The 21,983-nt window shown below is 43.6% G+C and overlaps 1 protein-coding gene and 1 long non-coding RNA gene across 2 annotated transcripts; one reads left to right on the forward strand and one right to left on the reverse strand.

The window, feature by feature from the left end:
• LOC110394225 lies at positions 6,980-12,979 on the reverse strand. The gene is made up of 3 exons (XR_002435462.1): positions 12,840-12,979; positions 7,719-12,577; positions 6,980-7,275 (listed from the first exon to the last, which is right to left on the reverse strand). It is a non-coding gene; the product is annotated as an uncharacterized LOC110394225 (long non-coding RNA).
• On the forward strand, positions 12,193-14,960 carry IL6 (interleukin 6). The gene is made up of 4 exons (XM_021387985.1): positions 12,193-12,475; positions 12,558-12,671; positions 12,789-12,935; positions 14,191-14,960. The coding sequence occupies exons 1-4, from the start codon at positions 12,212-12,214 to the stop codon at positions 14,380-14,382; spliced, it is 717 nt and encodes a 238-aa protein (XP_021243660.1). The 5' UTR covers positions 12,193-12,211; the 3' UTR covers positions 14,383-14,960.

The following is a 21,983-nucleotide window of genomic DNA, read 5'->3' on the forward strand; positions in this document are numbered from 1 at the left end:
TGCAAAGAAACAAGGGCTGTCACTCTGGCATGGAAGTGGGTGGCTGTGCGGTTGTCAGTAAATGAACGTGTTTCTCTGTGTGCCAGAGGCCGCAGCTTCTGCTCTATCACACAGCAGCACTGCCAGAAGCCGGCATGAGCCCACAAACTCTTCCTGCTCTCAGCCTGTCCCAGAGTCACCAACCCACCTCCAACACCCAAATTTGTCTCTCACTGTTGGGAATAGCTCTGGAATTGCTGGCTGGGAAAACAGTGAGTAGGAAAGATGAAATCATGGATGAGGAGTTAGCTACAACTAGGCAAGATTTCAATTCCCTTCCAAATCTCGTGGTTGAGAGATTTCTGTTTATACCAGCTTTTTTATCCTTTTCAATCAACATTCCCAGCAAAACGGTTACCAGCACTGCTATTAGAGTACCCGTAGCTAAAACGGTTTCGCAATGTGGGGAAAATCAACAGGATGGATTTTGTTGGCCTTTTCCCAATCTTCTTGAACACCGTGGCAAAATCCCTTGGTACAAAAGCTGCTGGTGTGGGATAATCTCCTATAATTTTTGAGAAATCTATGCATAGGAATAGATTCAAAAGCATCCTAATTTGATACTCCATATTGAGCCAGTTTTACTTCGTAAGTTCAAACACGATTGTGAATAAAATCCCCGAAACTCCATTCAAAACATACTGTAAATGTTCTCTAGCACACTGAGTTGAAATTCTGAAATTTCATTGTAGCAATTTAAACCAGACATAAACTCTTTCATCCGCTCAATCCTTTACAAAACCACCAAAAAAAAAAAAAAAAAAGACACAAGAAAAACACTGCCAATGACAATAATCATAGCCTTCTGTTGCAAACCAAAGATAAGACCACCAAGCTTAAAATTCAAATGGTGTGGACACTGCTATTTACTTAAGAGAAACGGTACCTACTTGGTATGAACTGTTAGAGAAAAAAGAGATTTCTCAGCACTGTAAATCAACAGTAGTTGATACAATGCAATAGACTGGAAAGTTAGAAATTAGCAGAGAGAAATGAGAAGCCATGAGAATGTGAATGGTTATTTGTAATAGGATAAGGTTAGTTTATTTACGTAAAACCAACTGTTTTCTATGCCTGAGCATGTTGTCTTATGTCAGAGCTTTTCGCCTGGTGCTTTCTTGCACAGTCTCTTGGAAAGATTTCATTTGTTTCCAGGAAACTTGTAACGTATTCCTGCCACATTGCATAAAATTCTGCCTGAGAAAGAGGTATCTACATCTGCCAATTCAGTGTATGCTGAGAAATGTACATTGAAGCTAAAGGTTTCAGACAATATAGCCTAAAAACAATAACCTTTATTGTAGCAGAACCTGGTCCAGTGGACATCCTCATATGCTTCACTGCTATGTGGGCATAGTGTCATCGCCTGTGTAACAGCACTCCCCAGAAACATGGGTCAAACACCTATCTGCAGGCCTTCTACATCTAAGACAATACTGTGAAAGAAGGTGGAGAAACAGAAATGCGCATCTCAAGTTAGCATTCAAAATGTGACCTTCTGGTGAATATTTAAGAACAATTCCAGGCCACATGAAGTGCCTGAGGCCACTGCATGGCTCCTTTTAGAGCCAGGACTAAAATTTCCATTAGAGATGCCTCCCTGTACAGAGTTTCTCCACTATGAAGTGGAGTGTGATCATAGTAACAGCAGGGACAGGAGCAAATAGATTCCCCCTTGTTCTGAGTCTGTAAAAAAGAGTGATGAGTTTCTGGCAGCTTTACTGTGGGTCATCTTGATGGAGCTTGAACTCCCGAGCAGTGGGAATGCCCCAGGATGGCCAACCAGCTCTGGCTCCCCACTCTCTTCCCAGGAAAAGATCCTAACACTGTCAGTGAAGCTGACATACAGTATAGGTGGTAGTACACTGTAGTACAATATATATAGTGTCTATGGTATAGATACAGATAGATAGCACAACTGGAGAAAATTTTCTTCTGCGGAGAGGAGAGTGATGTCACTGAGGACAGTATTCAAGATGACAAAGCTGTGGTTCAGAAAGACGGTCATTGTGGCTTGTTAATTACCTACTTTGTGGATGTGCTTGGTGATGACTGGGCCTTGATGCCGGCAGTCTCTGGCCCCAGGGCGCTTCTTCTTGAGGTGTAACACAGTGTTGCTACCAAGCTTCAGAGAAAGGGATATCAGGTCTGATGTTTCCCTGTCATTATTTGTTTGTTACCTTTCACCTGATACACTAGAAGGTTCTAAATAAGCATCCCTTCAAAAGTGCCCAATTTAGCAGAAAACCATTCTAGACTCTCATTTCTAACTCAGTTCCTTAGCAAGCTAAGAAAGCTGGGCAGCCATCACAGCTGCCTACAATTTGGAAACAACAAGAGCTTAGAGCATTTACAGATAAAATGTCACATTTTCTATTTTATATAAATCACTCCTGATTCTGATTCTCTAGAAGGGAAGAAAATAAGGGTGATGCAAAATTGAATTTCTCCTGCAAGGCTGCTCGTTAGCCTTTATTTACTGTAGCGTAACGTAAGGATGCTCTTCATGTGACCTTTTTCTTCCTCTCTTGAGAATGGCAGTCAAGAAGTAAAGCAAGAAGCAAAAGAGAAAAAGGAAATATGAAAGAGCAGAGAAAGAATAATTACCCACACAGGCTGCTCCAAAGGACTTTGTCAATGTATTACCAGGGAAAAATATATATATGTATATATATATATATTCTCTGATGCTAACTGAATGTTATACCATGACCTTTTCAGTCCAGTTCAAGGTTAATGCTACCTGAAATAGTCCATAGTGCACTGCTATCTGAAGGCTGAAAGGAAGCCTACCACGGGGGCACAGAGGAACAGCCCAGGATCATTTGGGGGAAAGAAACACAGGTTGCATAAAAAGAACTGAACCACAGAGCAGTTTTGAGGATACAAGTGTAACTATCAGTAGGGAATTAACAGCAAACTTTGGGATTATCAAGAGACATTGTAGCATGGAATTACAGATCTCTACAGAAGTGAGGAGCTATCCACAATGAAGTCCTCACTGAACAAATTAGAAGTGCTTAAAAACTTACTTTTTTTTTTAATATTGAAAAAAAAATGTATCCTTTCTGTTAAATCTCCAGAGACATTTATTTCAAATCTTGTCTCTCAAAGAAAGCTGGGTCTTCATTTCAGAACTATAAAACCTCAAGCTCCTATTGTGTAGTTTGTGACCTTTTGTGATTACACTCCTCTTGTTGCTCCAGGCTGTGTCAAGATTATTTGTGTTTACAGGGCTAGTTCAGAGGAAGAACTGGCAGAACAGGCACAGTGACTTCGTCCCCTGGCAGTGAATTGTCCCATGTCAATGGCAAGCAAAGTATTTCAAGCACAAGGCATCTGTAAGTCAGTGTCAGGTTCATAATTAAATCAATGGAAATGTTACCATTGAGTTCTGTGTAAACAAATTCCACCCTTTTACAGTAATATTATCATAGAGAAAATTAAAAAAAAAAACTTTCTCCCAGTGTGACATTGATCTTTCACTTTTGATAAGCAGTTATTTTCTTTACCCCTGTGGCTGTTTCTCTGAAGCAATACACAACATTTGCTCAATATACACATTGTAAGGAAACTAAGAAATATGAAAAAAAAAAGTGAAGATATTCCAAGGAAGCTAAATACCTTCCCACACACCAGAAAATGTCATCTTTGTTTTGCTGATTTTTGGCAGGCCTTTCACTCTGCAGAGGATCTTGGCAGACCAAAAAGCAGTGGAGGTTGTAGCTATATCACCTGCCCATCCACCAAAGCCCAATTTGAAAACTCCAATTCCTAGAAGTTAGGATCTCATGAAATGTGTAGTCCAAAGACCCATTTGACTAAATTTACAGCCTATTTGCAACCTATTTGCGACCTCTTCAAATCATAGAATCATAGAATGGTTTGGGTTGGAAGGGACCTTTAAGATCATCCAGTTTCAAACCCCCTGCTATAGGCAGGGACACCTCCCTCTAGACCAGATTGCTCAAGGCCCCATCCAGCCTGGCCTTGAATGCCTCCATGGATGGGGCATTCACAACTTCACTGGGCAACCTGTTCCAGTGTCTCACCACCCTCACAGTAAAGAATTTCTTCCTGATATCTAGTCTAAATCTACCCTCTTCCCTTGTCCTGTTGCTACCTACCCATATAAAAAGTCCCTCCCCAGCTTTTCTGTAGTCCCTCTTCAGGTTCTGGAAAGCCGCTATAAGGTCCCCCCAGAGCTTTCTCTTCTCCAGGCTGAAGAGTCCCAACTCTCTCAGCATGTCCTCATAGGGGAGGTGCACCAGCCCTCTGACCATCTTTGTGGCCCTCCTCTGGACCCACTCCAACAGCTCTATGTCCTTCTTGTGATGGGGGCCCCAGAACTGGATGCAGTACTCCAGGTGGTGTCTCACAAGAGCAGAGTAGAGGGGCAGAATCACCTCCCTTTACCTGCTGGTCACACTTCTCTTGATCCAACCCCGTATACGGTTGACCTTCTGGGCTGCAAGCACACGTTGCCATCTTCTGTTGAGTCTTTCATAAACTGACACCCCCAAATCCTTCTCCTCCAGGATGATCTCAAGCCATTCTTCACCCAACCTGTATCTGTACTTGGGATTGCCCTGACCCAGGTGCAGGACCTTGCAGTTGTTCTCGTGGAACTTCATGAGGTTGGCATAAAAAAGTCATCAGCTGTGGGCTTACCTATACAGATAGCAAAACATGCACTGAAAAATGCCTAAGACAGTGGAAGTCTTCAACTTGACTTCCTTTTCTCTTTCATGGGCATCAGGAGTCCTGCCAAAATCAATGGAGTTACAATAGAATAAGACTTGCAATTGCTTTCTGAGAGCAAGTGGGTAAGGCTGGATAAAAAAACTTTAAGGAACAGCAAAAATGTCCAAAATATAATCCAAAGCTGAAAGCAGATGAGCAGTCACAATACCTTAGGTATTCTGATTGAATTTAGCTACTAAATTTGCCTATTGTGAAAAGGTGATGAACACTTCTGTTTCTTAATACTTTCTATTTTTAAAATCTGTTTTTAAGAGTGTGTGCTACTTTGGAGAAGTAAGGACTGAAAGTTATTTTGGGATGAGGTAAAACATTCTTTAGTTTGACCTGAAGATATGTCTCTTGTTATTTGTAGTTTATACACTCCTAGGAGTCACCCACCATACCTGTCTCCACCACACTGACACTAGCGTTTGGGCAGAGTTAGATCATAGAACTGATCACACTGAAACCTGTTTTTAATTGGTTCCTTTGTTGGGTTGTTTTCCAACCAGATCCTCTCCCCAGCCACTCAAAAGCCAACACCAACACACGTGGGAAACAGTGAGAAAAAGTGACTCATGGCACAGGTCAGGCTACTGCATGGCAGTGCCACTCTTTTTGGTAGTGGCTTTCGCACACCACTATCAACTCACAACAGTTGTGGTGTGAGGCACCAGGCAGAAAGAAGCAGATTTCACTACATGGCACCTGGGCTGAATGGGAAACATGGATAGCATCTAGCTGAAAACACAGAATTCTCCAAGAAACATGGAATATCCAAGGAATTCCCTACTTGACTTTTAAAAATTCCTTTTAAAAAATTTATTTGAAAATTAAGTTTTAAAATGTAGCAATTTTACAATATGTATATAATATGAAACTTTGCACCAGAAATTTTGCATAGATTATTACAAACATAAGAAAAATACTATGAAATGAAACAATTAATATACTCTTTCTTAAAAACATCTGTTTTTTTTTTTTCTTTTCTGAACAAAGCCATTCCTCTCTGTTTATGTTTGCCAATGTTTATTGAATTTACTGGAATAAAGAGAATACATTTTGCTGTCAGACATTTCAAAAGTGTAGGTACTTCATCCCGATATGCCCAGACATGCAGCATCAGAAGATCCTGGGCATCTACGAATAGAAACAAAGATCAGAGAACGAGCAGCAGGGAGTGACGTTTGATGCTGCAGAGCTAAGGTACAAAGATGACTAGGGAGATACCCAACATGTTCCCTCTCCACACCAAATCTGTCACTGTCACATGCCACTTCAGGCACAGGGGAGAGATAGGGTTTTTCGGATTCCAGTCATTCACCTAGAGTGCTTCTGGTTTTTTTTGTGTGTGTTTTTTTCTTTTGGTTTCACATGTGTTTTTGAAACCAGCAGGGAAATCGCTGTGTCGAAGACGAGCGATACTCTGGGACTTTACACCAAGCAGCACCTAACTGGGGCAGGCAGAGCCGTGGTGTTCCCATGTGAGAGGCTAAGTGAGAAACTGTTCAACAAACCATGAAGAGCTCTTGCGCCAGCCAAAAAGAAACACCAAGGAAAGGAGTGTTTCCCCCTCAGGAAGCAGGCACCTCTCCCAGGTAGCCAAGAGCCTGCGCTGGGAAGGCTCTCCTGGCTTTGGGAGTACAGACCAGCTTCTCCCAAAATACAGCTATGGAGGAAGCAAGGACAATACTATGCACACTCATCTCTGCCTAGGCTTACCCAGGAACTCTGAAGTCACAGCAGTTCTTGGGATTCACTTTCTATTTTTGCCCAAAGGCCACATTTCTTCCGGTACAGTCGATGTGTCTCATGTCAATGGTTTATGGGCGTTCGGCCCAGTTCCGTGACAAATGGGGTGAGGAACCCACGGACCCAAGCCCCGGGAAAGGGAAAGGGGAAAAAAGGGTAGGGAGATGGGCCTGAGAGCAAAACAGTGGCAACAATCTGAGGAGAAACAAACTAATTTACTAAATAAGGTATCGGAATGCAAAATAACACACTATAATACAATATAATTACAATTTAAGCTAATAAATCCAATACAGTGAGAGAGAGTGTCCAAAATTAAAGTAGGCCTTACTCTAATACCGATGATAAGATGGCTGGGGAGCGAGATGCTGCCAGGACGAGAGACAGGCAGAAAAAAAAGAAGGTCTTGTGATATGCAAGTTTTTATCTTTCTCTCCAACTGGAAAATGGTAACAGGGAGCCAAGTCCCTTGGGGAATGTAGTAGTCCTTCTCTTCTGAGAACCAGGTACATACACTACATGATGTTATGATGCGGAATACCAATAACCGAAAATCATAAAACCATGACAGTCTCATTACACTCAAATGGGGTAAAAATTACATCAGCGTCCACTTCAGCCATCTTTCCATGTTCTAATCTCTGATGTAGAAGTAAAGCTCTCCATTTTGCATACAGTGATAAAAACTACCACTGACACTATTCAGCTTCTTTTGTCAGTGCAAAAAGATCCTGCTGCTGTCTAGGAAAAACAAAAACATGAGAGTATCATTAAAAGACCCGGGTTAGGTGATTTACAACATTGCAGAAGAGTCTTCATAAGGAAAAGCAGAGTGAGGGTGCACGTCTAGTGATGAGACTGAGTGAGAGAACAGATAATGCTTACAAAAATCAAGTATATCTACAGGTGCCTCATTGAGCAACATATGAAACTTTTATGTAAGAATGAAACAGATCCCACTCTTACTGAACTGGACAAGATTTGGTATGTGTTCATAATTGTGATTACTTTCTAGACAAACATTGACACTGCTTTGTTTTCCTTTGCTATTGAGCAAGCTCCGTGCAGGGAGACCTTACCTTTTAAAGATTTTGTAAAATACAATCTAAATCTAAGGTACCATGTTAAAACACGACAAACAGTAAAAATAACAAACACACCATTCATACCTCCCATATACTTACCTCTCACTGTGTTCTCTTTCCAGCTTCGTCATCTTCCCCAATGACTGAAAAACCTCCCTCTTCTCCTTTGTCATACAACTTCTTCGAACTTCATCTTTCATGCATAAACAAAGAGCTCAAAGGGAACAAGGAAGTTCCTTAAACGCAAGTGGAACTTTCAGCTATTTTATTTTTAAAAGGAGACAGAGACTTTCTATTTTCATGCTGCACTATGATAAAGGCAAAGTAACAGCTGCTTTCCACCCATGAGGAAAGGCTGGTGGCATTTATCGGTACACCCACAGCAATGAAGTACTCCTGGTGCAAGTCTACTTTCCCTAATGAGTGCTGTGTTAATCCCATTAAGGTGTACAAATGGACACTTGCCTGCAATATTTTTGATTTGACAGGGATGTGTCTACTTGGAGTGATATGTGGCATTCAGATAGCCCCAAGAACAGTTCTCTCCAGGGTCTGGCATACCAGCCATCAAGGTGGTTGACTAGAGAAGACCATAGCGTGATTTCTCTTCAAGACTACCCAGACAAGGCTGAAAATTAGAACATAAATTAAAACTAACTATGCATTTTTCCTCTAAACTTCCACTTTAGCCTGAGGCATGGAAATTCACAGTATTTGCATATGATATGCTGGAGAAGAAAATTTAAGTCTATTACTACATATCCTAGTCTTGTTTAAAAATGATGCAAGCCTGCCTGTAGGGAAGAAAAATGAGCAATCCCCTGAGTTTTTCACCAAAAAAAAATCCCCAGACATCTGCGTGGTTCCTTGCTGGCTAACAACCAACAGAGAACCAAAGAACTTGCAATGTAGCAACAGTAAAGGGCTGATTGTTCAGGATGCCAGCGCTCCTGGGTGTCATGTACATGTTCTTAAAGCAGTGTTTGGTTATGAGGAACATGAACATGGTATCTCAGCATCTTGCCCGGTATGTTCATTTCAAGTACAGTGCAGGGACATTTGGTTTCACTCTCACCTATCGCTGGAGCTGGCAGTGTCCTTCTACTTGAAAACATCTGGGGCAAAAAAAGTTTGTTTTCTGAAGCCTGGGATTTTTTTATGCAGGCTGTTGAAGACAATATTACTGATGTGAATGAGAGATACACAAGCACTCACAGACCCTGTAATTACAGTGAATGTTGGATACGAAGATCCTTTAAAGGAAAGGAGCTGTAAAATGGGTGACATGTTTGCATCTTGGTGGGCAACAGAAATCTCATCTTATACAGTGCTATAGGAACTCAAGATCTCTCATTAACAGTTTTAAGGGTATCCACTGAAAGCATGTCAGAGGAGCTGGACATCAGCTTTATACCTCACTCGTGACATTTAAAGTTAATTAATTTAGTCATTGCTATGGTTCCACTTAAATGGTCCACCAGCAGCTGGCATTTTCTTCTACACATGAACCAAACTTTTACAGCAGACCATTACACTTTTACTCACATTCCTTCTCTTGTTGCAAACACTACAGCCTAAAGAATTAATCCCTGACCAAGCATTAGTGGTTTGCATTTTTACTGCAGAACATTGGAGATTATTAGAAAGGAAAAACACCAATAAATCGGAGTGAAACATACCACAAACCTAATAATCCTCTTCCTTTATTCAAAAACTTAATTTTTTCTACGCAGGAAGGCCACGTAGATGCACACAGCTGGCTCACAGCACTGAGAAGCCTGGGCCTCCTGCAGCTGCCAGCGTCATTGGGCCTTACCTCAGTCCGTGGTGGGGCTCCTCACAGCCCCTGCTGTGATGGCCAGTGGGAGGGGTGACAGGCTTTGACCAAAACAGCTCTGCAGTCTGCTAAACTCTTCAGTGGTAGGAGCATTTACGCCGATGGTCTCAGCCACCTCACCTGAAAACAGCCTCTTGCTTGCAAATCTCCCAGATTATCAGGAGAAAAAGTGGCGTGGGCTTGCTTGCACCTGGAGCAATTCTCTGGATCAAGTCTGGGAGTTACCATACTGATGCTAGAAAAAGAGCGTTCAACAGATGGCATTATCCTGGATTGGCTCTCTGGCTATGAATTCATCCCTGACTGTAATTAGCAGTCGTTTTCATGTGCACAGAGTCTGACAGCAGAGGTTTTTTACAGCATTCACAATTGGCCTCTCTGCTCCCACAGAGCTTACAGTAGTAATGCCCATTGCCCAGACAAAAGAAAGAGTTGGATGAATGCTGACGATATGTGAGATCCCACCCCAGAAAAGTTTTAGACACTGGGAGGCAGCCATCAGTTTTGTAATGTAAATGACAGTAATAGAGGACTAACCCACAGAGTGAAATGAAGAACAGCAACAACAACAGGATAGAAAAACAGTAAACTGTAAGATACACCTATATCTAGAAATTATATCTTAAAGTCTCAGTATTAGTGCTCATAAGTATTAGAGTCCCAGCCGCCCCATGTCCTGATGCATTGTTAGCTGATGAACCAGCACTGCTTGTTCAGGGCTTACTGCTTTCTGAACAGGGTGATGAAGCAGCTTAGCTCAGAGCAATACAGAGTGGGCTAATTAACCCCTTTAAGTCCATCACAAACATTAAAGATTCCTGTAGATAGATCAGTGCAAATAATTTATTTTAAATGCAGTACAAGAGAAAAAAAAATGGAAAAAAAAAAAAGAGAGAGAAGGGAGAGAGATTTTCCCAAAGAAAATAAATGCAGTAGTAGCAGAAGTGTAAATTCAGGTTCCTTCTTCTCTTGAATGCTACGTAAGGCATTCATGAGCATCTGCTATGGGAGCACGCAAGGATACTCAGCACTTCTGAAAAGTCACGCACACACCCAAATGGAAACAGCAAACAAACCAAAAATAATGTAAGGGGCAGCAATGGCAGAAAGCTTGGGATCTTTAAGATGAGATACAACAATTGAAATTTTGTTTTATTTCACTCTAAATGTTTAATCAAACACTCCGGCAAGACTGGAGAAGCTGGGCTGCGTGCAGGAAGCAGAACACAAGCTGTCTATCTAGAACTGGAAAGAAAGAGCTCTCTTGGAGGCATACTTCTGTGTGCTATCACAAATAGAAAGTGGGAGGCAGGAGCTCCCCTCCTGCAGCATTTGCAGTGGTATCAGAAGGCAAAACCCAGGCTCACCTTGTTGGGCTGCTCCTACCCTTTGGCACCTTGCAGCTGGACCCATTAGTGTGGTGTTGGCCAAACACACCACTGCCTTTGTGCTTTGTTCTTGTGGCTCATACCACAGCTCTGGCTGGAGAGAGCACAACAGACTATTATTGTTATGGCTCAGGGAGCCAGGCACTTGCTGATGGCAGCTACTGGAAGTCACAGAGTTGCTTGCATTTCAGTCCTAATATCTCCCAAGCAGGTAAAGTTACTGCAGCTGCCTTTGCACTGCAGGCAGAAGTGGACATGACACAAACTGATATTCTGCCTCTTACCCAAGGCTCTCTGTACAGGCTTTTCTGAAAAAGCCTACTGCCAACAATCTTTACAAATCGGAGTCCGAGAGAGGACACCCAGCCTCAATTCCTGTGTTATCATCTCCCTGTGTCCGTGTTATTCCCTCCCCATTCCAGAACCCAGATCAGCTCTTCCTCTGTTCTTCTCTGTTTGGCAAAATCACACGGAGACATTTCCAAAGCTGACCAGCAGCACGGCCCAGCAGCTCACCCCAGCCCATGCTAGCCTGTGCCTGAGCCTAACGGGCACGCTCTTTCTGGGCAAAGAATCCCTCAGCAAAATGCCAAAATTCCCAACACCCCTCCCTGTGTGGCGAAGGAGATAAGGCTGCAGATAGCAGGTGACTGACTGCGTGGCATTTCCTGCGCCTGCTGCCCCAGGGAGCCCTGGGCGCTGACCTTCCTCCACTGCTGTGTGCTGGCAGCGCAGGAGCGATGGGACATGCCCAGGTGGGGTTCACAGAGACATGTGTATGTGACAGCATACAACGTGGACACGTCCAGCAGCTAAACCAAGGGCATTCGGTTTCATGTTTAAAAGCAATAAAAACAGAATGAATGAAAATAGAACACAAATAGAATTAAAAAAAAAAATCTTAAAAACAAGAATAAATAAAGATGTACAACGAATAAAAATAGTGAAATCAGATATCAATTTCTAAGATGTATAAAACAGAAGAAAACATAAGACACACGCCATGCCTGCGTGTAGGTACCGGACCCTGCGGGCGGCTGCCGGGTCCGACCCCCGGCCGAGGCCAGGTGAGCGGCAGCGCGGCCCTCAAGGAGTTACGGGGCGGAAAAATGACTTCATGCCTGTGCTCTGCCCGGCCCGGCTCGGCTCGCCACCTCCCCCAGCCCCGTTTCACAATCCCAGTGCTCTCAGACGGGGCGAGTGCCGTGTCAAGCTCGGCGCAAGCACAGGGCACACACCCCCGTGTTCTCATGCCGGATTTTCCCAGGCCATGAATAATCTCGAAGCCCCCTCGATAAATACACGTTCAGGGATGTCCGGAGCTCATTCGCCCCGCCAGCCTACCCGACGAGCACAGGAGCCTCACCATGAACTTCACCGAGAGCTTCGAGGCGGCGCGACAGCGGCCGGGGAGCGGCGGGAGCCGCCGCCGGAGAGCGCCCCGTCCCGGCCCCGCCGCGCTGCTGCTGCTGTTGCTGTCGCTGCTGCCGCTGCCCGCCGCCGCCGCTCCGCTCCCCGACTCGTCCGGGGAGGCCGGGCTGGAGGAGGAGGCGGGGGCGCGGCGGGCGCTGCCCGAGTGCGAGTCGCTGGCCTGGATGCTGCACGACCGCGCCGTCCAGCTGCAGGATGAGGTGGGTACGGGGCCGCGGCGGGGGCCCCGCGGGCCGTCCCCGGGGCTCGGACGCGACGGCAGCTCTCGGTGTCTCTCCGCAGATGTGCGAGAAGTTCACGGTCTGCGAGAACAGTATGGAAATGCTCGTCCAGAACAACCTCAACCTGCCCAAGGTGACGGAGGAGGACGGCTGCCTGCTCGCCGGCTTCGACGAGGCAAGGAACCGCTCTGCTCCTTCCTTGGGCAGCCTTCAGCCCAACCCGAGCGCCGCCGAAGCGCGACGTGCCAGGCACCCTGAGCCGCGGCTGATGTTCTCACTTCTCTCTCCGCAGGAGAAATGCCTGAGGAAGCTCTCCAGCGGCCTGTTCGCCTTTCAGACCTACCTGGAATTCGTTCAAGAAGCTTTTGCTAGTGAAAAGCAGACAGTCAAGTCGCTGTGCTATAGCACGAAGCACCTGGCGGCCAAGATCCGGCAGATGGTGAGTCGGTGCGCAGGGCACTGCCGCGACGGCTGGGACTTGGCACCAGTGCGCAGTCAGGGCAATAGGTGCTGCCCGAGGCTGAGCGTTTCCCGCTGTTACTTTTCCCATCAGCAGCAGGTGTTGGCTCCCTGAGCCACTTTCCGTTATGACTTTCAAGTTTTACAGGCTTGTCTTTTGTGCTCTTCTTCCACCTTTCTGTTGCCATTCCTCACTTCCAAACAACAATCAAACGCATCAGACTCCTTTAAGAACAACACGCTCAGGCATTCTGCTCAGAGCCACCACTCACTCCCAGCCCCTCAGCGCTGCTAACCCCTGTGAAGTACAGGAATTTTGAAACCTCACAGAAATAACTGCAAATACAAACAGCTGATTTTCTTCCGATTTGGTAAAACGGAATGATATCTATTTCTGACAGCTGTTTTCTGTGTTTTGGAGTACTTTAAAAGATCACACTTCAAAACTGGCTTCATTCCTGCAGCACTTACGCCCATAACCCTTCCCTTCCTACAACCCTTCCTACTTTGTCAGCAGTGAAACTATGGGTGAGTGAGAGGTGCCCAGGTGAAGGGGGAACCAAGAACTGCAGAGCTGTGGGGCCACGATTCTCTGCCAGGTGTTTTCAGCACCTGAGAAGGGCATTGTGTGCTCCTAATGCCTTTTCTACCGCACTTATTTATGTTCCTCATTCTTTAAGTGAAAGGGAGCTGAACTGCTTTTTTCACACTGTATTTGCTAAGAATAATAGTCCTGGCTTAAGGCAGCTACCGGCTTCAAACTTGATACATTATTTGTAGGAAGTTTGTTCTAGGGCTGGGTGAGACCGGCCTTCTGTGGAATTGTAAGGGCTGAGACAGTCAGGGCGGGTAGCATGGAACAGAGCGGGCACGTGGAGCCCGGGGCTTGTAGGGACAGTGGAGATTTCGAGTCAGTCAGGAGCTCTGGCTTGCACGACACCTGGAGACCTAATTCATTTGTGAGCAAGGATGGAGCGGTCAGCACGGTTTAGGCCGAGCTGCGCCCCATGTCCCCAGCCAGCACACGGGAGCGGACGCGGTGAGGCACCTTGGGCCGGGCCACCCCGACCCCCGCAAGCGTTAGTTGGCCTTCTGGAGGAGCAGCGGCAGGGATAGGCGTACCTCAAAGCCACCACAGAGGTGGGGCTGCCGGCAGCTGTACAGAGAGGAGGGGTACGAAGCTGGGCGGGACGCAGTCTTACCTACAATCTGACTCAACCTTCTGTTTCCCACAGGTGATCAATCCCAATGAAGTGGTCATCCCAGACTTGGCCGCCCAGAAATCCCTCCTCGCCAAGCTGAAGTCAGATAAGGCCTGGATAGAGAAAATCACCACGCACCTCATCCTCCGAGACTTTACTTCGTTTATGGAGAAAACCGTGAGGGCCATTCGCTATTTGAAAAACACCAGGAGTTTCAGTGCCTGAATGTTTTAGTTCGGGCACAGTCCTCTGTTACCGATCTGTCACGTGGCAGATGGCAATGTTGTTCCGTTTCAGGAACCAGAGAGTAACAATGGTTTGCATTTATAGACATTCTCATTTCCTTCAAGGAACCTATTTATTGTATTTAAAATATTTATTCTTTTCTAATGTTTTCTATTTATATTAAGTATTTTCAATATTTAGAAATAACTCAAGCAAAACACCTGTTTTATTTCTTACGGTACTATTCAGAATATCAACTTATTTATTATGTACTCAGCACCAAAGAAAATGTCCGGAAGTCAGACGGTTGTATAACTTATGCTTTTAAAATATTTGAGAGATTGTATTTTTTATCTATTTATATTTTCTAAACAAATAAAAGCTCATCTGAAAAAGAAAAAAAAACCGCCTAACGTGTTTGAACTTTAAATAAGAGTGAAGAACTCTACTGTATCCAGCTTTTAATGCCTGTAGTTATCAAAATTACCCTTTCAAAGAATTTAATCAGTATAATTAAATCAGCTAGCTACGAGGGCTGCTCCAAAAGTAATGCCTCCTATTTTGTTATGTCAGTCCACTATGTCAGAGGTGGATGTTGGTGGTATGGCAGCAGAGGTGGAACCTTCCCACCAACATCCCATCACATGCTGTTGCTGTGTGACAGATGGCAGCAGAGGGGCAGTCTGACAGAATGGTGGCTGACATGGAAGTGTGGATGAAGCAAACAGGTCCACTGAATTCCTCTGTGTGGAAAAATGGCACCCACTGACACTCACCAACACTTGCTGAATGTTTATGGAGACCAAACAGGGGATGTGAGCACAGTGAGGCGGTGAGTAGTGCGTTTCAGCAATGGCAACAGCGATGTGAAAGAGAAGCCATGTTTTGGACGGCCATGCACAGCTGTCACACTATGAAATGAAGAGCGTCTTGATCAGCACATCCACACACATTGGCTAATGGTGGTGACTATGTCGAAAAATTATGTTTAGTAGCTAAGAATTTGCTCTGGGAAATAGTGTTCTTGTGCTCCTTGTTGTTTCATGGAAATAAATGGAAGACATTACTTTCACAGTGACCTACATAGTGCATTTATACATACATACACAGCGCGATCACCATGCAATTCTTAAAAGAGGACATGTAATGTACACAGTTGTACTGTACATCAGTATGTGCTTCACTGTATGCACAGCAGTATGAGCACGATAAAACATCATTGCTCCTGAGAAACAAATGAGCAATGAGTCCCTTTTATTTAATATAGAACACTCCATAAACCTGTAACTGTATTTAAGTATCAGCTTAAAAGTCAAGCCATCTGTTTAAAACAAGTAATATGGTCAGATACCAAATTAACAAGTTTGATGTTATAATCTGATTAGACACTGCTGTCATCCAGGGGAATTTACCAAATTGGATTAAACATCTTCACCCCTTCTCCCAGGAAGTAGAAAAAATCTTAGGTTCTTTCCCCAGGTGGGAGGAATCGAGGTATTGTTGCAGTGATGTCAATGACTCTTGGGATTCTAACCCGTTTGTCGCATACCATGAAGGCAATTTGCTGAGCAATGCAGAGGTAAAAAAAAGTCCTTAGACTGAGTACCAAACCACTTAAATATTCCTTAGCTGTATCACCTCTTTTGTTGTGGCTGTGGACATCCTCATATAACCAAACTTTGAGGAATTTCACCTGAAAGCACACACCAAGGCTGGGCTCCCTTGAGCCTTGTTCTTCCAGCGTGAATGGTGGAACATTAATTACTCTCTCTGGAGCAGCACAATGAGGAGATGAAAGGTATGCTCTGGAATGTGGATAAGGATGTCAGTAAACTCTTCTCTTCCTCTGAGCGATCTTCTGATCGTCCACACAGACATTCCACTGCAGGGGATGCCAAAACAGTGAGCAGTCAGCTCACAGCCTGCATCTCAGAGGTTCAAAACAGAGCAAAGTGCAATCGCTTTGCCCAATATGGTAAAACCATAGGCTCAAATTGTGCAACACCTCAGGAAAGAATGAAGAGACCTCAAAGTGGTCATTTTCAAGAAGTCTGTGGTCAGTGGGATTTTCTTGCAAGACAGAAGATAGCGCTTTAGTTGTCCTGCACGTGGTCTAAGAGACATAGAATCATAGAACCAACATACAAAAATTTGGTTGGCCCTTTCACAGCTTACCTTGGCAGAGATTTTCTTAGTGACTACTTGGTTAGAGAGCATTCTGGCACCTCCTGTGTCTGTGAAAGCTACAGGAAAGCCATGAGAATGACTAAATCATTTTGCTCTTTGTGAGTAATATGTAACAATCTATCTTAAAGCTACTGGGCCGCGGTCTTGTATACACGTGACTTTGAGAAGGAAATAAGGTATTTGAATCTGTTGGTCTTGATGAAATTCTAAAGTATCTTCAGTAAGAATTCAGTAAGTGCCTTTAAAAATATAAAGTTCTCTGAGTGAGGTTGTGTATGAGGGGTTTACCTCCAAGAATCTCAATCTTGCTTCCTCTTAGCTACAGATAAGAGCTTAGATAGCAGCTATGAAAAGCACAGTCTATTCACAAGTACACCGTGAATCACACTGCCTCTGATTCACAAAGGAGACCTCAGTGGGGATCCAGAGCTGGCCCCTTTAAGCACTGTATTACTGTGACAGTAGCAGGGAACAAAACAATCTAAAAACAGAAACATTTTGTCTCACCTCTACCAGCAGCAGGTGATTGATTGCCTAAGATCGTTCTTAGTTACTATGTACACTTCAGCTGAACAAACTCTTAGGATTGAACTCCCTCCTTGAATTCCAGGAGGCATCTAAACTGCAGGACAGTGAAATCTCATGCACACACCCTCAGGCTGAGGAACACCCACATTCCCTGGAGGCACCCTTCAGCTGGTGGCTGCCTAGGCTGGCCAGCATTCTAGTAAAGGTGTAAACATTACTACATTTTGGGATGTAAGAGACAGCAAAGATCACTGCTTATTGGGAGGGAAGGTCAACCTCAAGTTCTTCCTGGAGGGATCACTGATGCTTCTGATGCAGTTGCTGAGTTGCCATCATTTTTATCTTGCAGCTCCTCCACAGCCACCTCCAGTTCTCAAGGGACTTAAGCACAGCAGCTGCCTTGCTGACCATCATTATGATGCTGCCGTGTCAACGTCAGGCACTCTGTCCCCAGGATAAGCACTATTTGCCAAAATCTGCATGTGCCCATGCCTGTGACACACAACCACTCACAGGGCAGAATCCACATGGAAGTCAGAGGAGAACTATATACTGTTGAGCGTGTTATGGAGCCTGTCAAACTGACTGGGTTAGCTTTCTTTTCTCCATCAGTTTGCAGTGCAGAAAGTGTTTTATAATAAGCAATATACACACACAAACATTTATTAGTTGGAAGATAAGTAAGTGCAAATGCATAAAAAAAAAATGAGAATAAAAATTAGCAGTCTAAATTCACAAATCAATTCCCCCAAATAACTGTAGTACTTTTAGCAACAATGAAATGCCTTCATAGAATCACGGAATCACCTAGGTTGGAATAGAGCCCTCAACCTGACTTACCGAGTCCCAGCTAACCATGTCCCTCAGTGCCACATCCACACGTCTCTCCCTCAAATACCTCCAGGGATGGGGACTCCACCACTTCCCTGGGCAGCCTGTTCCAGCGCCTGACCAACCTCTTCATGAAGAAATTCCAATTTAAGCCTCCTCTTAAGCAGAAAGTACAACAGATTCTTGAAAAAGTCTGTCTCCATTTCTCATACCTTCACTACTGTTAACAAAGGCTGATGGCTGTGAGGTTGGCAAAACAGCGCTGGTGCTACAGAGGTGGAGAAGCTACAATACCAACGGATCTAATGAGCAATGAGCCACCCAATGAGCTCAGACAACTTGTGAAATTTCCCTTGACTTTTGCCACTGACACTTGTAACTAATAATTCTTCAGTGTTCAGTTTACATGATAAAATGGCAGAAAGGTGAATATACAACAGTACACAACAAAGTCAGATCCTAAAATTCCAGAAGTGCTGCCAAATATATATACTATTACAAATCTTGGATATTTGGTAGGACTCCTTCTTTAAACCATTACTCGTCAAGTTGAATGATTAGACAGAACTTCACTGCGAGATCTGAAATTGTTTTCTTCTTCCCAATAAGAGGAAAAATAAAACCAACACTCTCACAGCCAGAAAATACAATCTCTGTAGGTTCCAACACCAAAATATCATTTCTTCCCCAAAGACTTCACCAAACAAACTAATTTCTGCAATTTCGACACATTTACCCAAATCTCAGTGTACTTTCAAGGCAGACTTTGTAGGCTATAAAATAACACAGTAGAGAAATATTAATAGATATAACTCTAAACTCTACATCATATAAATAGGGCCAATATGATGCACACACAAATTATATTAACAGTTTTATTACCTGAGAGAATCCCTGTTGCTGCACACACACACGAAAGTACAATCACCTCCGGAAAGCTCCAAGCCCATTCCTCAGATGAACTGTCTGCTACGCCATCATTGGCACGCAGCAATTGTCTTTGCCTCTTCTTACACTTCTATTAATATCTTGGGTAGTGATGTACAGGCAAAAGGGACCACACCTTGATTACACCTGTGGATCCCACATTAGCACATTAACACGATGAAGTTTGAAGACGCTCCTCAAATTCCAAGACCCATATCCCTCCTGATCACATGGCTCAGTGGCCTGGGACTGGGCTATAAGAGGAGACAGAATTTGTGAGAAGGGACACCAGACCGTTTAGGATGAAGGCAGATGTACAGATGACCATCCAGCCTTGCTGAAAAAGACCTGTTGTCCAGTTGCTGTGCCATGAATTGCACCATTTGGGAAGTTTCTGTGAGAATAAAGTGGATCCTGAGAAATCACATGATGATGTAATTGCAAATCCATGTTTACCTAATTTCCCAGGTCAATAACTGCTCACCGCTTTGCAGTTGCTTTAACCAATTTTTGATAGAAATTTGATTTCTTAATTGCAAGAAGAAATGATTAAATCCTCTTATCCACTTAGGAGATCTGCATTTCCTCTGCCTTACCCATTCCCTAATCCTGAATTAATATAAACATAACCAAGAAACAATGCACAATAACCCACAAACAGTTACTGCATCACATATCATCATGGAAAACTATTTAGAAATTGCAGTTAAACAGTCTGTTTTAAAAAGTAAATTAGTCATATGACATTAAACCAGGATGTGGTTTTTACTCCCGTGGTGAGAACAGATGTAATGAGCTTTTATTTCCAAAATTCATCATCAGTATCATCATAGCTTAAATTCCAAATCTATAATGAGGTATTTCCAAAAATATCCAGATTGTTTTAGCAAATTTTCCTGTTAAAAATGTGTTAGATCCCTGTTTCATTAACATAATGCAATAAAAGCATGTTAAGCACTGTCATCTACAGCCATTTTGCTGCACAGACAAGAAGCAATGGTTTTAGACGTAGCCAACACGTGGGCCTGTTGTTACAAAATTATGAAAGTTGCTTTGGTTTGCAGTGTTTACATGTTTGAAAACCATATGATAAAAACTTTGAGTTTTACTGATGACTTAATTAGGAGAACAAGAGCACCACACACCAAGACCAAAACTGTCCCCAGACTCACAGAACTCCCCCAGCACTGCACACCAAGCATTGCAGGACTCCACTGCTCCTTGTCTGATGTGCATTTTATTTTCTGTCATCTTATACATTTTCCACTTCCAAAAACAGTCTGCATTTCCTTTTTTATCCTCTTCTGATCAACCCTCCCAGTCTTTATTCTTTTTTTCTCCCAGACTCTTTCTCTTTTTTCTTTAGCCTAATGTCTTGATCCTCATTTACTCTGTCAGTGTGACAGAGAACAAGATATGCAGAAGACAGGACGCTACAGCGCTCGCTGCCCATCACGCCCTCCCAATACTCCGCTAGTTCTTCACACGCAGCCCGGCTGGCAGAGGAGAAACAGCCCAGTTCTTCATCTCTGGCTTAAGGACAATTCCTTCTTCATAGCTGCTCTCCTCAGACATCAATCAAGCCATTACCCCATCTCACTCTTGCAGGAAGGGGCCACGGGGGGGGGGGAGGGGGGCAGCACCTTCTGGAACGGAGAAATGTTATCTTTCTCATATGTGAGGAGATAAGGTACAGCACATTCTTCTCACATTAAAATCCTCGTGTTGCCTTCATATTTGGTAAGCAGCATAGTGAGCTACAGCAACTTTTGATCTTCCTACGACTGGCCCAGGCAGAAATGTTCCCAAGTGTAAACTTGAGTTCAGCTGTGGAATTCGGAGTATGATTCTCAGGAACCTACCATCACTGACTTTATTCCAAATCAGAGCTCACAGTCGTCTCAAAGGAGTGCACTACAAGCCTCATTACAGAAATTCTAAAAAGCGAGGACTGCATAAGCAATATTTATCCAATAATTCCAGCTCTTAAATAAAGCCGAACTACAACTACTCTTAGGGGAAGTTTTCAGCAGTGAGGTCACAGCATCCAGCCTGTGCTTGATATATCCATGCTTACGTACATACTTTTAAGAAAAGAGACAAGAGCACTTCCCAATTCTCTGCCTGTTTCCAAATACTATAATTCTTGGGAAGCAGCCAGAACAACCATGTGGTGGTTAAGACCCGCAAACCACATCCGCAAATGTCCGACACTGAACAGAAGATATGAAATACACTTTTGCAGGTGTTTTGGTACATACACAGCTGCATTTTGAATATTGCACAGCCTTGTGGAATGCCAAGGTCAATTTTGAGAAACCCACGTTATTTTGCACTGAACAGCTTCTCTCTTAATACTGAATATCTAAGGTTATGCCAATAGATTCAGTGAAAGGATTAAAGCCACTCTCAAGTACCAACAGATTATTACATTCTTATTGTAACAGGAGCAGTCAAGAAAAAGGGTTCAGAATTTTAACTCCTTTCATAATTAAAGACATACTAGCAGTTAAATTATTCTTGAGTTGCCATTAGAAAAGCTGGATCAATAGGAAACAGGGTCACAAAGGTGTTCTGCACTCAGTCCTTGCTCTCTGTCCATCAGCAATCCGTTATCATCTGCTATTCCACCATTCCATGACATTTAATTATCATGATCAATTGGACTTTAAGGAACATGCTGCTTTGTGTTACCTCTTATGTTTCCCCATCTCCCTCTTCTTTTTTTAATTTTTGTCTTTTAGTTTATTTCTTCTCTTGGATCATTTCTCATTTTTTCTCCATTTCCATGTGCCCCCAAGCATTTTACCATGGAGTCTGATAGCAGATGAGAAACTGAGGCATCTCCTACTCATGACTCAATGTAAAAACTGTCAGAAAATCTGGGTTAAGCTGATCTAGAATATCTTTCTTCAGTGTTAACTGGGAGCAAACAAGATTTTATTTTCTTAAATATTCCTGCACAAACTAGCCTGTACAGTTGTAAAGGGGAAAGAAGTTAACCTAACTAATTCAGCTTCTATTCTGACAGAAACAGTTGTCACTGCAGTGCTTGAATTTCATTGCTGACAGGAAGAACGTCAAGTGAAGCCAAAACTGTATTCTAAAGAGTAAGACCGGAATAAAGC

Source organism: Numida meleagris, chromosome 2 (assembly GCF_002078875.1).
Source record: "Numida meleagris isolate 19003 breed g44 Domestic line chromosome 2, NumMel1.0, whole genome shotgun sequence".
NCBI lineage: Eukaryota > Metazoa > Chordata > Aves > Galliformes > Numididae > Numida > Numida meleagris.

Bases quoted from the DNA above. Each gene is read 5' to 3' on its own strand.
- IL6 (XM_021387985.1), top strand. From the start codon at position 12,212: ATGAACTTCACCGAGAGCTTCGAGGCGGCGCGACAGCGGCCGGGGAGC. The intron at 12,672-12,788 runs GCAAGGAACCGC...CTCTCTCCGCAG, and splicing joins TGCTCGCCGGCTTCGACGAG to GAGAAATGCCTGAGGAAGCT. The intron at 12,936-14,190 runs GTGAGTCGGTGC...TGTTTCCCACAG, and splicing joins CGGCCAAGATCCGGCAGATG to GTGATCAATCCCAATGAAGT.